The sequence below is a fragment of the Conger conger genome, chromosome 12 (genome assembly GCF_963514075.1).
Source record: "Conger conger chromosome 12, fConCon1.1, whole genome shotgun sequence".
Taxonomy (NCBI): Eukaryota; Metazoa; Chordata; class Actinopteri; order Anguilliformes; family Congridae; genus Conger; species Conger conger.
The window spans coordinates 27,705,734-27,723,143 of record NC_083771.1 but is presented as its reverse complement, the minus strand read 5'-3'; the positions used below and the strand labels follow the sequence as shown (position 1 = coordinate 27,723,143).

At 46.8% G+C, this 17,410-nt stretch overlaps 1 protein-coding gene across 2 annotated transcripts in view; it reads left to right on the top strand.

The window, feature by feature from the left end:
- Positions 1-3,351: 3,351 nt before the first annotated feature.
- LOC133142055 (coronin-1C-A-like) overlaps positions 3,352-17,410 on the top strand; it is an 18,033-nt gene continuing 3,974 nt past the window's right edge. Inside the window, exons 1-8 of one of the 2 annotated variants that reach the window (XM_061262995.1) lie at positions 3,352-6,002; positions 12,151-12,350; positions 13,476-13,598; positions 13,751-13,880; positions 14,405-14,586; positions 16,606-16,725; positions 17,038-17,142; positions 17,357-17,410. The exon at positions 17,357-17,410 is cut by the window's right edge and continues 92 nt beyond it. In XM_061262995.1, coding sequence (XP_061118979.1) covers positions 3,374-6,002; positions 12,151-12,350; positions 13,476-13,598; positions 13,751-13,880; positions 14,405-14,586; positions 16,606-16,725; positions 17,038-17,142; positions 17,357-17,410 — 3,543 coding nt within the window. In that variant the 5' untranslated portion in view covers positions 3,352-3,373. Of the gene's footprint in view, positions 6,003-9,534; positions 9,682-12,150; positions 12,351-13,475; positions 13,599-13,750; positions 13,881-14,404; positions 14,587-16,605; positions 16,726-17,037; positions 17,143-17,356 lie in introns of those variants that run through there. The other variant, XM_061262996.1, reaches the window with a different exon arrangement.

Sequence of the window (17,410 nt, the reverse complement as noted above, 5' to 3'; positions counted from 1 at the left end):
CTTCTTAGTTTTTCTCTCTTACTTTATCCATTTATTTCTTATGTTCATTCTCTCTTCTGGCTGTTTTCAACATCCCTCTGTCCAAGGTACTTTATTCTCCTGAGAGTTACTCTCTGAACAAGAGCTAGGGTAATATAGCATCAGAGAGAGAATGAAATTGAGTGTAATTATGAGAAGAGGAAAGGGAAAGATGTGTTTTGGAGTGATGTTGTGGGACTGCAGGCTCTGAGCTCAGAGTGCTGTGTGCCCTGGTCTCACAGGTGGACTGTTTATCTGTGTGGGATGGAAACGCTGTCCTGAGACCATGGTGCTAATGATAAACACTGGCCTGAGAAAGGCCCTCATTGTGTTAGGGAAATTAGCTGTGGGAGGAGACAGCCAGCCTGCTGCTGCTGCTGGTGCGACCAATGTTCTGTCCTGAGAGAGCTGTAGAGGCCAGCACCCAACGACCAACACCCAGAGAAGAGCATCCAGTGACCGGCGTACAGCTGCCGGCAGGCTTCAGAGTTCACACTGACGGTGGTGAGTTAACCAGACTCTTCTGCATCAGGTGGAACCTGACAACACACACACACACACACACAAACACACACTTCAACCAGGATGGATGGAGAGAAGGAGGGAGAGAGAAAGAGGGATAAAGAGTACTACATCATAGTACTACAAAGCTTTTTCTGCTGTTTTAGTCTCAACATAAAATGTGGAAAATGAGATGCAAAAAAACAATGTATGTATTTGGTCCCCGGCACTCCTGAGCAGAAGCTGCCAGTAAAACTTTGCCGGCACAGGTTATCTCATATGTGTTTGTCATCATTATATTTACCATTGCATTTGGAAAAAGTTACACAAACATCTTTGGAGTAGAATGCTGTACACAGAGTCTCGGGGTGGTGTTGCGAGATTCTTCCTGGGAAAGTCACACGCTGCTGATAATGTCTGTGCTCTCTACGCAGGGGGAGGGGAGCAGCTGGCTGTGCGTGTGTGTGTGTGTGTGTGTGTGTGTGTGTGTAACAGGGTGCTGAGTTTGGGAGTGCTTGGCAGCCATGTTTAACCTTGCACCCCGTACCTCATCAGGATAATGTGTGCTGTCACTGTGGGGACAAGAGTGTGCACGCGCATGATAACACTTGTGTGATGTGTCATGTGGTGTATCCCCTTCATGTCAATGGACCATAAATATGAAGTCAATCACTTAGCAAGAGATGCGTGGAACTTAACCCCAAGGTGTAAGATCAGAAATATGTGAATAGAATGTTCTTAACTGAACTGCTGATGTTTTAACATTCACTGCTGAACGCCGTGTCTAGAACAGTGACTTACTGTTCCTCAAAGGGTTGAAATAGAGTAAACTATAAACAGAGACAAGCATAAACATTTGTGACCCCTCTATCGTAATCCGAATCATAATTCATAATCTACATGTCTTAATGCCAAATATATTTCTTAATCTTTTAAACGCATTTCAAAGTGAACGTAACACCGGAGTTGTGCAATTTTTGGCTACATGTTCATGCATTTGCTTTCATGGTCAGTATGTCTTAATGTCAAGAGTAAATGTCCAGAATAGAAATATATTTTAACGGGTTTATACATGAGTTGACAAGGTATAGCATCTAGCGTATAGGTATAGAGTTTTTCTAGCCCAGTATCGGTAGTCTCCCTTAAGGCCCGGACACACCAAACCGACGGTCGGCCGCGGAGCGCCGACAAAGATCGCCTCGCGTCGATATGCGTCGTTAATGTTGGCTGTGCCGAACACACCGCAACGACGGTCCGCCGACGGCCGAGTTGCACGTACGTTCTGCGCCTGCGTGAGGACCTAGAAGCAGCCATTGTCTCGCTCACAACAAACAGTTTGCAGCAATTTCCTTGTTCTCTCGCTATTTAGTAATACTAATCGAAAATTATGTCTGGTAGTGATAGTAACTTTGGAATGGCTTGCTTTCGTCGCTTCCGTTTCTCTTCTCGTGCACTGATTCGCTAGCTGGACAGCCAATCAGAGAGCTCTCTCTCATCGACGGCTCTGGGGGCTCAGACGCCGATTCAACATGAATCGGCGTCGGAGCCCTCCAAAACACGCCGTGTCGGCGTGCGGGACACACCGGAAAGACTCGGCCGACAGGGCGCCACCGACGTCCGACGGCCGACCATCGGTTTGGTGTGTCCGGGCCTTTAAGTCTCGAGACAAAACTTTGAAGCCATTTTTCTCCAAAACATGGTTTGGTGGAACTGAAAATGCGAAAACTCCCTTGATATCTGAGGTAGAAAGATAGCTTTGGTATCGTTAGAAAGTTTAAATTCTCCTCTTTCGGGTCGTTTCTAAAACTCAAAATACTGATTTTGATAGAGCAGGTCACAAATAGAGACAAACAAACAGACAAGGGGGTGGCGCAGGGACAAAGGGGGACAAATGGAGTGACAGACAGAGATAGATACAGACAGACAAGCGGAGTAAGGAAAAGCTGCCTGACTCCAGTTTTATTATGGAGGTCTTACACAACACTGTTACCAAAACAAGCAAACAAATAATCGGTCCAAAGAGCAGGTCATGGGACACCAGTGCCCTCCATGTTTGTCCTCTGAAATCCCCTTAAATCCTCCCTACCCCATGGGCCAGCCATAAATTGGGAACAGAGCTTAAGGTTGCCAGATTGCCAGGCTGTGGTGGCTTGTTTTTTAGACAGACGGATCCGAAACCTTCAATGGCAAATAGACACATTTGTTTACAGGAAATGTATGGAAATACTTGTCTAAAGTCTGACTCATCTTTTGATTATTGGTTAAATAAAAGATTTTCAGCCTCTGTCCCTAACAGAAGCATCTAGAGAGGAAACGCAAACAGCCACGGAGAGATTTCAACACTCGTGTCTAATCTGCTTTACTGGAGTCATTACCCAATAATATACAGTGAATGTCTCCTCAAAATACACTCAGAATACTGTGGGCTACAGGTCCTGAGTTTAAAGGAGAAGGTGAGCTACTCTCCCAGACATGGTTAGACATTTATGCTTCCTTTATGGGAAAAAACAAAAGGGGTGTACGTGTGTAGGTCCCTGCCTCACCCTGCCATTTTTACCTGATAATTTATCACCCTTTCCCTTTCCAGCCTCTGACTCACAGCACTCACCCTCCTTCAACGTTAATTATAGACTCTAACAACATTCCACAGAGAGAGTGACAGAGAGAGAGAGAGAGCGAGAGAGAGAGAGGAGAGAGGGGGACAGTGAGAAGACCAGGGAGAAAAACCAGGGCAGTTTTTTGTTAGATCAACAAGGTTGTTTCAGAGAGATCAGATATTTATCAAACAGGAAGCTTGTCAGAATTTACAGAAAGGCTGATCTTTGACCTCTGACCTCTGACCTCTGCTGTACAGATGAGAATGGGCCAGAGACAGGACAAGGCGTCAGGGCAAGGGGTGAAGGCCGGCCCCGCCCGGGCACCGCGGGGTAGTGAGGACACCCGCCGACAGTTCAAGGACCTGGAGGAACCAGGCGGCAGCGGCGGCACGGCAACCAACGGGTGTCAGGACTACTGTTACCAGGGCAACGGGGTCAAAGAGCAGGACAGCAGGACAGCACCTGTCTGGCAGAGCAACATGAGCAGAGAGAGCCCCTGCCCCTATGTCACAAAGGGAGGGGCAAGAGCTACAACCAAAGTGGAGGAGGCGGGTCTTCTAACGACGGCGCAGCTCCATAATAGCCAAAGCCCAGCGTCCAGCGCGCAGACAGCCTCACGCTGCGACAGGAGCACGGACTGCAGCGCTTACGGCGGGATGGCCCAGCGAGGGAGGGGCCAGGAAGAGGCGGATGGTGTCTGCTTGCTCCTCACGCCGGGCCACGAGGGCGAAGAGATGCACCTCCACTCAGCTCACATCGGCTGGCCTCCGGGTCCCCGCGCCGAACAAGGGTCAGTCTACCCCTGCCAGCCCATTCCGTCAGCGTTAAAAAAAGCACTGGGGGAAGGGAGATGGGCGCCGTTGGAGGAGGGGGTGACGCCTGGCTCCCTCAGCCTGCAGCACCCCTCTGAGAGGGGCATCTGGACTGTTTCTGAAACAGCCAGCGAGGGTTCTGCTGCCCCTTCTGACCCAGAGCCGGCTGCAGTCCAGACTGGGGATCAGGGCACCTCCCTTTCGGAAGTGAAACAGGATGAAAGCTTCTCTGGCCGGGACGTTTTTAAACCAGGGGCTTCTTGGGTCATGACTGGAGCAAGGACTGGAGCAGCTGCCAATTCAGATGACGGTACAGGGTCTGGACGAAGGAGTCCATCCCACAGAGAGACTGTGAGGAATCTACAGCACCATGATCTAGAGCACATAGATCTACAACACAGGGATCTATTGCACCAGGATCCAAAGCACAGAAATCTACAGAACAGTGATCTACATCACAGGGATCTACTGCACCAAGATCTAGAGCACATAGATCTACAACACAGAGATCTACTGCACCAGGATCTAGAGCACAGAAATCTACAGAACAGTGATCTACATCACAGGGATCTACTGCACCAAGATCTAGAGCACAGAAATCTACAGCACAGTGATCTAGAGCACAGCAATTTACCCTACACCAATCCACAGCCGAGAGATGTACAGTACAGGGATCTACATTACACCAATCTACAGCACAGCGATCGAGAACACAGGGATCTACAGCACCAAGATCTAGAGCACAGATATCTACAACACAGGGATCTACAGCACCACGGTCTACAGCACAGTCATCCACATCAACGAGAACCACAGCACAGAGACGCACTGCAGATAGATATGGACGATCCCACTCAAAGAGAAATGCTGCGGGAGCTCCCATTGGCCAATGAGGTGGTGGAGAAACATGTCACTCATTCAGCCTACTCAGCCACAGGTGAGGAGACTCTCACCCCAGTATCGACTCCAAACCTTGGGACTCTAGACAAACACCTTCCCAAAGACTCAGAAACGGGGAATAACCTGCCAACATCTGAATCAGCCACATCCTCTCCCCTGCCAAACATGTCCTCGCCTTCGCCGACCACATCCTCTCCCGCACCAGCCAGACCCTGGCTTTTCACACACTACCCGCTACCAAGCGCACCCTCTCCCCCACCAGACATGCCCTCCCCCCTGCTGAGGAGGAGAGAAGAGATCATGCACACACACGTGGAAAGAGAGAATCCTTTCTTCACTACCGCAATATCTGCACCACCCGCTGTCCACTCAAACCCCACTTCAAGTCCAGGATGTGCAGCACAGAGGAGCGTATTCAACCCCATCCTGCATGCGGACTACCTCTACTCTGAGCCTCGTCTACACACGAAGCGCACCCACACAGAGCTCCACCAACACGGAGACCAGGCCCGTGCTGAAAGCACGGAGAGAAAGAGGTTGACCACGGCTGGCTGTGGCGATATCTCTGCCCTGGGGCCCCTGCCAAGCAGGAATAAACCCAAGGGACCCCCTCCACCCGTCCCCAAGAAACCCAAGAACCCCTTCATCCGTCCCGAGCAGGAGCCCCACCTCCACACACCCCCTCCTGTGAGGGACTCCATGAAGCCCAAAGGACCACCCCCGCCGGTCCCTAAGAAACCAAAGTTTTGCCCCTTCTTGCTGGGAATAGAGCGGGGTACAGCTGCTCCAGAGCCCCACCCACTCTCCCTGGGCAAGCAGCACCAGGAACCGGAGCCCGAGGTGTGGCCCTTGAGGGCCGAGCCGGAGCCCCTGTGTGGAGCGGTGGGCGAGAGCATGTGGGCCAGGCTTCTGGACCGGAACCAGCTGACCTCCTCAGAGGTACCACCCAGACCAATCGCAGAGCTCATAAAGGAGAGAGTGCTGCAGGAGAGGGGCCGCTCCCAGATCCAGGAGCAGAATCAGAACCAGAACCAGAGCTCAGCCAGGGAGTCCCAGTGCGCAGTGCGCAGAATGATGGAGGGGAGCCAGGCAGTGACGGTGGCTCTGATGAAAAAGACCTTTGATGTTCCCAAACGAGTCCCTGAAAACCTGCCTGAGCCCGCACCCAAAAAAAGTAAGTCCATTCCGATGAGTTCAGTTCACAGAGCAGTAAATGTATTCCATAGTTACAGAAGCAAAAGAATGATGTAATGATGGGTACACTGTCAGTATAACTGCCACATGTGTTGGGTTATAGCAATGTATTTGACTTGAGTGTGAATGAATTTATGTGGAACATTACCTGTGTCATGACCATTTGTATTACATGTGTAGTACAAGTAGTCTTAAGGGCAGAGTTATGGTGTTATTACAGTCCTTAAGAGTACTTCCTCAAACTAACCTTTTTTTTTACATTGATGAAGTGGTACACACAGGGCAAATTAGTGTCACAGATTTGTATTGTGTGCAAGAACCATGCAGACCCCGAACACGTGAAACAACTTTTATAAAATAAAAAAGATTGAAACAGTACCGCCTGGTGGTAGTAGCTTGCTATGCAGCTGGCCTATAAGCAACACTTCAGTCATAAAGAACACGACTACTTTAGGCTGCCAGTGTAGAAAAGCGGTGTCAAACTCCAGTCTTGGAGGGCTGTTGTGTGTGCTGGTTTTTGGTATGTTTCAGCGCCAGTGACAAATTAAGTCTTTCATTGGCTAAAGAGTCCAAACACCTTGTTCTCAAGGCCTTAATTGTCTGCTGATTGAAAGGAAACCACAAATACCAGCAGACACAGCGGCCCCCCAGGACTGGAGTTTGACACCACTGGTGTAGAATATCACTGGGCGGAGGGCTGCGATTTGCAATAAGGTGTGAGGAAATACGTAGGCAGTCTAGTTCTTCCACGATCACCAGTTGTTATTAATCTGTCACATGAAGTGAAATGAATAGCAGTCAGCAGTTGATAAACTTGTGAAATACCTTATAATTGCATAAACATCGATATTAAAGTTTCAGTGAATTGACTTGCAAAGTATTAGAATCCAATACTGTAAAGTTGACCCTTGTTTATTTATGCCGCTGCAGGATCCCACTGTTAGACTGCCATGTGTTCATTTACTCAGCCTGTAGCATTAAGGTGGATGACTGGGACCCGCAAGGTCGGTGGTTTGATCCCCGGTGTAGCCACAATAATATCCGCACAGCCTTTGGACCTTGAGCAAGGCCCTGAACCCTACATTTCTCCAGGGGAGGATTGTCTCCTGCTTAGTCTAATCAACTGTACGTCGCTCTGGATAAGAGCGTCTGCCAACTGCCATTAATGTAATATAATTTAGACAGGCTTAAATTCAGACTGTACTGCTGCTGTCCAGAGAGTGTGTGTAAATGTCACACACATCGCGAACGCTATCGCAGCTCATTTGAATCCCTCTGCATGATATGCGGCCGTATGCCCCATGTACCTGCCATCACAGCTACACTGTAAATGTGCAGTCTGCTCTTATGAACTCTCCATTCTCGTAATGGAGTTCGTATGAACTCTCCATTCTCGTAATGGAGTTCTTATGAACTCTCCATTCTCATAATCCACCCTGTCTGTTCTTATACAGATGCATCTCAAAAAATTTCTACTTTCCATGAATATGCTTTCATACAGCACTCAGTGAATAGCCAGCCCTTTCAGCAATGACCTTCTGTGGCTTACCCTCCTTGTGGAGGGTGTCAATGAGTGTCTTCTGTCAAGTCAGCAGTCTTCCCCATGATTGCCCAACCAAGTATTGACTGCATGAATGAACATACTTTTCAGAAGGTCAACATTTCTGTATTATAAATAATTTTGTTTGATTGGTCTTATGTAATATTGGGCGGCACGGATCGTGCAGTGGGTAGCACTGCCGCCTCACAGCAAGGAGGTCCTGGGTTCGAATCCCCGTCGGCCGGGGCCTCTCTGTGAGGAGTTTGCATGTTCTCCCCGTGTTTGTGTGGGTTTCCTCTGGGTACTCCGGTTTCCTCCCACAGTCCAAAGACATGCAGGTTAGGCTGATTGGAGAGTCTAAATTGCCCGTGGGTATGAGTGTGTGAGTGAATGATGTGTGTGCCCTGCGATGGACTGGCGACCTGTCCAGGGTGTATTCCTCCCTTTCGCCCAATGTATGCTGGGATAGGCTCCAGCCCCCCTGTGACCCTGTTCAGGATAAGCGGGTTAAGATAATGTATGGATGGATAGACTTCATTGGCCTTGCCAGAGACAGTACCAGTAAAATCATGCTGCTTTTGTGAATGGCAAAGATTACTGCAAATGAACAATGAACAGAGCTTTGGACATGTATCCTCAATGACATTCTTGCACTAAATAGATTCATCTGCTGACTTTTTCCTCATATTAATTGTGGAATGTGTTATGTAACCTGAGGGCTGGAGCCATACATGCAAAGCAAGCAAAAGACAAATCAGTCAGCAATTCCTGTTCGTTTTCTGTGAGACAAGAATTAGAATATGCCACAATAATTTGTATTTTTAACCATTAAAACAACTTCCTCATTAAATGGACAAGCGTACCACTGATTTTGGAGAAATATATGGTTGGTGTAACACTATGAAAAACCGTTTTACAAAAGATAAAAAAATGATTTATGCAAACATGCCATGTGCCATACAAGCTTGCTAAAACAGCTTAGGCTTTTTATGAATATTTACTTATTATTTGAATTGTTATACTGCTCATGAACCCTCTCTCTTTCCTGCCTGTCCCTGTCATGCTGCATGTTTTCTATGTGCAGGGTTCCCAGCTGCTCCTGTGGGGTTGAATATTTACGCACAAACAGCGATGGTGTTGACCCGCAGTAGTGAACTCCGTATCCTGCTGGCCGCAGGGTCTCTAGGCTTTTGCTTGCTGGTTCGCTACACCACCTGATTTTACTAATTCGCTTATTATCTGAACCAAGAAGGTAAAATAGTTTGTGAGATCAGGTGGTGTAGCGCATGGTTGAAGTGGTTGAAGCAAATGCCTGCAGACACTGCAATCCGCAGGATGTGGAGTTGAGTAGCGCTGGTGTACACACATGCACAAGACAAGTTGTGGATTGGTTTTAACATGTCAGTGATTGGCAACACTAAACTCCACTCATTTTTGGACTAATGAAGCTTCCTTCAGAATGGCTGGCCAGCATATTTATATAACATGAATAAATAATGACCAGAATATGTACTAAAAGACTGTGATATGGACGTCTGTGAATATGTTTAGAGTGCGTTGATGATTTTATATAGGCAGTGGAGTGGAAATTCTGATTAATAGTTGAATCATTAAGATTAATTTCTGAAGGAAGAGAGTAGCAATTCATGAACTGTTGGATATTGTATGTAATGAGATCAGTTGGATCTATCTTAGTCTATTTTTATTCAGTTACTGTTTAGTTAAATAATGACTAGAATAATCAGCGCCATTAATAGGCCTATATATAAAAAAACACAATTTCTGGACCCGCGTTCCTTGACGGATGTGTCCCGTGCCCAGATAATTATGCAGATCTTCCAACTCGGTCATTTGTTAGTGCTGTGAATGGTTGTCTAAAACGTCGCTCAGAATTATTCCGAATTTGATTCGGCAATATTTTCAGGAGGCGTGGATGGGACTGGGCGTTGCTTCCGGTCCATTGGACCTGGGGAGTGGGAGGGAAACGGGTTATCGGGAAGGGTGGTAGCTAACAAACGGAATAACGGATACAAGGGAATTACCAAACTAGCGTGTCAACGTTAAATGTTTTTATTAATTTGTAACTTGGCCAGGGTTAATTAATACAAATACAAAGAAGGTAAGGACTAATAGGAAGGAATAGTAATTAACGTGGGATCATTGGAAATGACCATTAGTTGGCTGGTTCAATATTTTGAAATGGGAACGGATAATATAGAGATGCTCAATGTAGATTCAATTGATGTGGTAATCCGTGCATCGCTGCATCTTAGATCGAAAACTAGACGTTTTCAATGTAATATCGTTGATTCAACGTGTACCGTTATTATTGTGTGAAGCGTTTGGAACAGAACAGTAACCATCCAGCTAACATAAGCTGACTTGGCTACTCCCTTTCAGACTGAATGAATGACGATACAGAGGGAAACTAAGTAACGTTACTGAGGGGCTAGAGAACGTTAGACATCTGGATTCATGCGATGTTAGCCCCCTGGCTGAGCCTGGCTAACCCGATATACTTGCCAGAGATTTCCCTGTGTTCAACCATAACGTTCTAGCCAGCTTGCTTGCTACTGATTTCATGAAATTGGTTTCGTAGCCTGCACCCTGCTTGTTAGTTTAAGTAAGCTAGTTTGACGTGACTACCCATTCCATTTAATTTTCGGCTAGCGAAATATAAATATAGAACTTGGCTATATACATATATAACCACAGCAGCATGTGTTTATCTCAACAGTGAAATCCATTGTGGGGGGGGGGAAATACCGACTGATAATCTCATAGCTATTCACTGGGTTGGTCCACTGGGTGGGCGATAAACTGGCAAGCTAACGTTAGATTAGTTGCAAAGTGTCCTCCTTTGTTTGCTCGCCACCAAAACTCGAGATGGCATCATTTGCCTTTGCTCTGGACGAACGTTATTCTTTGGGTAGATTTCAGAGCGCATTAAACGGCGTTAAATAGCGTGCTCGCAATGGCTACTGTTAGTTGCACTAGATTTGGTCTCTCACCATACCACTATCTGGCGAAATACTGCTAGTTCTGTTTCTGCAATCGCTGGGATACATCTGATTATTAGCACTTAGCTATACTAGCGGTAGCATCTGGAAGTAGCGGTCTTCCTAATTTTATTATCTGCACTTGAATAGCACAGGCGATCAGTAATCATTCATTGTTCGCTATTTGGCCAGAGCCAACGTATTGTCGTCACTGAACCAATTAGCGTTCGCGGTTACAAGTGGCAGTAAAAAATGTTCGACATTTCGACATTTGGTTCACGTGTTTTTCGCAGACTATGTATTAATTGGGTTGATGACGCCATAACCAGCTTCCAGTGGTTGACGAAATTGACTCCGACCAAATGAGGTGCATAAATAGACGGTTCACGGTTCGTAAAACATGATGAGTTTGCCTTATGTGTTAGATGCGAATCACTATAACTGTAAATCGCCGCGTAAAGTCACGCCCACTGGCAGTGCTGAAATGAAGGCTAGTAGGAATCAATATGACCCTTGGACGACCAGCGGGGCTGTTTTGGACTGCTCTTGTTTAGTGGAACGCGGGGCTGCGGCATGATTGGAAAGAATTGATTAATTTCTGATTAATTCAGTGTGTTCGTTATGTTTAAGCGTCATGTACCAATGGTCGATGGCGGGGCTAGCCTGTACTGTACACAGTGTTCCCATCCTGTATCTCGAAGAGGACTATATGGGTTTCCTGCATGAACATGCGTGTGGGGTGTTACTTAGTCCCTAATGTATAGGTCGGTAGCTGTTGGTGTCATTTTGTGTGTGTTATTTTATACCCAATATATTATTTTTTGCATTAACCATACGTTGCCTTTCGACCATTAATGTTTTCGTACATATGGCATGGGCCTTTGCTATTTGCCAGTTCTGTGTAGAGTAGTGGGGTCTATGGGACTATTCAGCTGAAAATGAACATTTAAACTTTGTGACAATTGAGAAGTTTTCCATTTTCAATTTTAATTAAAATTCCGGTTTGAAATCCTGCATACTTATTTTTTTTCCATTCAATTTTAATTCTGGTTTGAATAATCCTCCATAGAACAGTAAATTCAGAATGAGGTGACTAGCCCTGGTGCACCACAATTATTATAGTGATTTCTAATCGTGTGCCCCTTTGGGTCCCATTCATTTTTGACTGCTCATCCCTACTGTGTGTACCCTCTAGTGACCGCTGTAACGTATTGCAAGGAAAGCAAAAAACTGAATGGCACGAATAGAGCTTGTGACGGCTAGCCTTGGAAAACGTTATGCTGCCACCTCCATTGTGATCAGAGGAGAAAGGCGGGAATGCGCTGTGATGTGAGGTCGGAGGTTATAGGGTCAGAGGTCATGGTTCAGGGGCTTCTGTCACTGTGTCACAAAGGAGGGTGTGCTCAGAATGTGTGTGTGTGGGTGTATGAAGGAGGGGGGTGAGTGAGTGTTTTCTGTGCACCTTTTGCTGGATGCTGTCGGCGTGCATCTGTAGTCAACATCTTGCACCTCTAACCTCTCTCTCTCCTTTGCTACTCTTCTCTCCTCTTTCCTCTCCTTTCTCAACCTTCTCCGTCTCGCCTCTGCAGACATGTTCCGGCGCGTGGTGAGGCAGAGCAAGTTCCGCCATGTGTTTGGCCAGGCGGTGAAGAACGACCAGTGCTACGACGACATCAGGGTGTCGCGGGTCACGTGGGACAGCTCCTTCTGCGCCGTCAACCCCAAATTCGTGGCCCTCATCATCGAGGCCAGTGGGGGAGGAGCCTTCCTCGTCCTGCCCCTGCAGAAGGTCAGCCCCGCCCACCAGGGTCACACTGGGGGCTCCTCTCAGGTCAGGGGTCAGGCGCTGGGGTGGTTAGAAGGTGCTGGAGTTGGGGGCGAGACGTGCGGCACAGCCTGTGGTCATATACAAGCCCCTCCCCCCCATCATTACCTGTTGCCATGGCACCTTTCTAAGCTGTGATGGCTTCTCTCTGTTACCCTCTCAGCTTTCTCTCTGTCTGAATGAGCCAAAAAAGAAATATGAGGGTGGACTGTCCACTCTGCCTTTAAATATAAACAAAAAGATTCTGGGGTTGCCCATGAGATGGCAGATAGTGATGTTGTGGACTCTTGTGCTGTACCTGATACACTATGTACAGTTACGTTACATGTCATTTGGCTGACGCTTTTATCCAAAAGTGATTTACAGTTGATTAGACTAAACAGAAGCAATGCAGGGTTAAGGGCCTTGCTCAAGGGCCCCACAGCGGTGCAGATCTCATTGTGGCTACACCGGGGGGATCAAACCACCAACCTTGCAGGTCCCACTCATGTACCTTAACCACTACGCTGCAGGCCGCCCTCACCTCTTCTGGTGAAACGTGGTCATGTTCGGTTAAAACTGGATAGAATGTGGTCGTGTTCTGTTAAAACTGGATAGAATGTGGTCATGTTTGGTTAAAACAGGATAGAATGTGGTCATGTTCTGTTAAAACTGGATAGAGTGTGGTCATGTTCGGTAAAACTGGATAGAATGTGGTTATGTTCGGTTAAGCAGGAGCTTGTGCTTGAGGAGCAGGAAGCGCAGAACCTTCTGCAGGATGTACACTCCTCAGAGTGGTCGTCTGCAGCCACTCCTGACACACTGCTAGTTACCCAGTTTTAACATCAGTGCCAGGTTAGCGCTGCTCCATAAGAGGGTCAATGGCACTTTAATGGGGGCAGACATTTGGGATTGTGTGCGCTAGCAGATGTGCTTTTTGGGCAGTTGGCTTAATGGTGTGTGTTTCTCGTTGTGTAATCCCTACGCGGTTTCTGTTCCAATGCCAGTAGAGATTCTGCAGTTGAATCCCTGTGCCGATTCTGAGTTTTAATCCCAGTGCTGTTTCTGTGTTCTAATCCCAGTGCTGTTCGCTGTTGTTGGTTTCTGCAGACGGGTCGCATCGACAAAGCCTACCCCACTGTGTGCGGTCACACAGGGCCTGTGCTGGATATCGACTGGTGTCCGCATAACGACCAGGTCATCGCCAGCGGGTCAGAGGACTGCACGGTCATGGTACGGTCAGGGTTAGATACCGTCATAAATATGAGCATGAGTGAACCTCAGCAATGTGGTTTTTGACACACACAGGGGAGGGGCATGGTTCTTGCCAGGAAGAGGTGAGGGGGGAAGTGTGGTTGTGACTACTGTTTCTCTGTTTTTGGCAGGTGTGGCAGATTCCGGAAAACGGGCTGGCCAACCCCCTGTCGGAGCCAGCAGTAGTGTTAGAGGGACACTCCAAGAGAGTGGGCATCGTCACGTGGCACCCCACGGCCCGGAACGTGCTCCTGAGCGCCGGTGGGTGGCGCCCCCTGTGCACTGGAGGACTGACTCTCTGTCCTCATTCATGACCCTTTACAGACCTCAACAGTTATTTAGAAATCCATTGCATTCAATTGCCAGTATTGATTGTTAGATCAGCATTTGAATGTTCAGTACAGAACATTCTCATCACATATTTGTGATTTTACACCTTAAAGGCTTAATTAAGTTGTGAAAAGAACTGCTTCACCAAGAAATCTTGCATCACCCTATTTCCAGTTCCGGTGTCATTGTATTGTATCAACCCCTTATTGGATAAAACGCTTTCACATGTACCCCAGTTCTGCGCTTGTATAGTTTCAGCAGGGTAGCTATAGCTAAGAGGGCTACATAATAATAAGGGGTTGATGCATCACGGTGGCACCACAATGCAACACAAGATTTCTTGGTGACGCAGTGTGTGTCTCACCGTTACTACTCACACTTCGGTCTCTGCTGGAAGCCCAAGTCAGATGACCCTATGTGTGTGTGTGTGTGTGTGTGTGTGTGTGTGTGTGTAGGCTGCGATAACATGATTATTATCTGGAACGTGGGGACGGGTGAGGCTGTGATCCAGCTGGAGGATCTGCACCCCGACCTGATCTACAGCGCCTGCTGGAACCGCAATGGCAGCCTGATCTGCACTGCCTCCAAGGACAAGAGAGTGCGCATCATCGACCCGCGCAAAGAGCGCGTCATCGCGGTGAGTGCTGCCGAGACCCCCCCAGTACTGTGTGAACGGTGTGTGTGTGTGTGCGGTATAATGTCTGTGTGAACGGTGTGTGTGTCCTGTATAATGTCTGTGTGAACGGTGTGTGTGCTGTATAATGTCTGTGTGAACGGTGTGTGCTGTATAATGTCTGTGTGAACGTTGTGTGTGCTGTATAATGTCTGTGTGAACGTTGTGTGTGCTGTATAATGTCTGTGTGAACGGTGTGTGCTGTATAATGTCTGTGTGAACGTTGTGTGTGCTGTATAATGTCTGTGTGAATGGTGTGTGTGTGTGTGCTGTATAATGTCTGTGTGAACGGTGTGTGTGCTGTATAATGTCTGTGAATGGTGTGTGTGTGGGCTGTATAATGTCTGTGTGAACGGTGTATGCTGTATAATGTCTGTGTGAACGGTGTGTGTGTGCTGTATAGTGTCTGTGTGAACTGAGTGTGTGTGTGTGTGTGTGTGTGTGTGCTGTATAATGTCTATGTGAACGTTGTGTGTGCATAATGTTCCTGTGTTTATGTATAGTATGTGTGGCACAGTGCTCGGTCAGTCCAACACAATCACAGACATTTTATCTTGTTTATGAACCCTAACCTTTGTTCATACCTATTCAGGTGCTTATGGGTGGTATTTCCCTTATTTTTTCTGTATTTTTTGTCTTGGTGTCAGTCTTCTGTGCAAAGTGTTTCATAAATAAAAAAATCATTTAATTCCACTACATACATTTAAAGGGCTTCCATTTCCATATATGCCAGTCACCCCACTCTCCACACGAAAATACAACTTGTATTTACATTGTATTACATTAATGCCATTTGGCAGACGCTCTTATCCAGAGCAGCGTACAGTTCATTAGACTAAGCAGGAGACAATCCTCCCCTGGAGCAATGCAGGGTTAAGGGCCTTGCTCAAGGGCCCAACAGCTGTGCGGATCTTATTGTGGCTACACAGGGGATCGGACCACCGACCTTGCGGGTCCCAGTCATATACCTTAACCACTACGCTAAAAGTTTAAGTGTATTTAAAAAAAGTATTCAAAAATGTTTTAGGTTGAATAAGTTTTGTCAGTACCGCATGTAACACTTTTCACTTAAATGGCTTGAAAAGCTGCAATTACATTACATTTTATTTGGTAGACGCTTTTATCCAAGGCAATGTACAATGCGTGAATGCTGAAGGTCACTGGAACAATAGAAGACAGGTCAGATTAAGCGCAGTCTCATGAAGTAGCTGCTATCCATCCAGTGTAGTTTAAACAGTAATGCTTTGGCTAAGCAGTGAAGTTATGGCTAAGTCTCGTCATAAACACGGATGAAGAAACGTCATAGAATAAGCCATAAGTGAACTAACAACTACAGATTTGAAACACACGGAAATTATTTGACAACTGTAGTACTGTAGCATGCAATGCCATGCGGTGTTTGCATCCTTAACTCTCTGAAATGTCTGCAAATTGCTTGCTTGTATGACTGTAGCTTGTGGATTGAATGTAATATTTTGTGCAACATTTGTCCAATTATGTATTGCTTTGTTTATTTTTATGTAGATACAGCATAGAGGAAAGCTACGTTCAGTTTTCCGTTAGTTTGAACTCGCGTGTCAACGAATAAACACGGATGCTCTGTGAACCTTAAGAAACGATATAACGTTACGATAAGCCATAAGTCAACCAACAGCTACAGAAATTATTTGATAACTTTGTAGCATTCAATTCCTTTTTTGCATTTTAAATCCCCTGAAATGGCCAATTGCTTACTCGAAATACTGAAGCTTGTCGATTGCTAGTTTCGAACCGCCTGGTGATGAACGTACATTTATTTTGAGCTTACAATTTCACATCCAGAAAATATATCGGTTATTAATTCTTCGTAACCGTTTACAAATCAGTTTCGGTTAACCATTCAACCGTTCACACCCCTAGTCTGTGTGTGTGTGTGTGTGCGTGCGTGTGCGTGCGCATGCATGCGTCCATGTGTGTAATGTGTGTTTAATGTTTGTGATGCAGGAGAAGGACAAAGCTCATGAAGGGGCGAGGCCAATGAGAGCAATCTTCCTGGCAGATGGAAACGTCTTCACCACTGGCTTCAGCCGCATGAGTGAGCGTCAGCTGGCCCTCTGGGACCCTGTAAGTCACCTTACCCCCTTCACACTTGACTCTGGTCTGATCCCTGTACCCTACACACTATACCCTACACACTTGACTCTGGTCTAGATTTGAGTACCCCTGCCCTATGCCTTACACACAACTAACGCCCTGAAATTGTTCTGTGAAATATTATTTACCAAAACAAAATATGAATAAACTATTTTCTACTGAATATTGGTTAAAATATTGGTGAACGATTCTTCTGAATACTGCAGGACTGCCCCATGCAATGCGTTCTGCCACCTTCTCACTGCACGTGTATGTGCACGTGTGTGCTTGTGCTTCCTGCAGAAAAACATGGAGGAGCCCATTTCTGTTCATGAGATGGACACCAGTAACGGAGTTCTGTTGCCGTTCTACGACCCTGACACGAGCGTCGTGTACCTGTGTGGGAAGGTGAGAGTGCGTTTCGAGCCCCCCAGAACTCTCACACACACCCCTCGCACCCACACACCACCGGTTGTCCTGGTTACTCTTGGGACGTTCCAGTGAGAGCTCACTTTGAGGGTCTCCTTTGTTTCGGTTCGCTCCTGATGGGCTGTTTTTAAGAAGATTTGTAAGGAAATGAATGTGCTTTATTCTGATTGGCTGGTCCTCGGTGGGTTTCCAGGGAGACAGCAGTATTCGGTACTTTGAGATCACGGATGAGGCTCCTTTTGTGCAT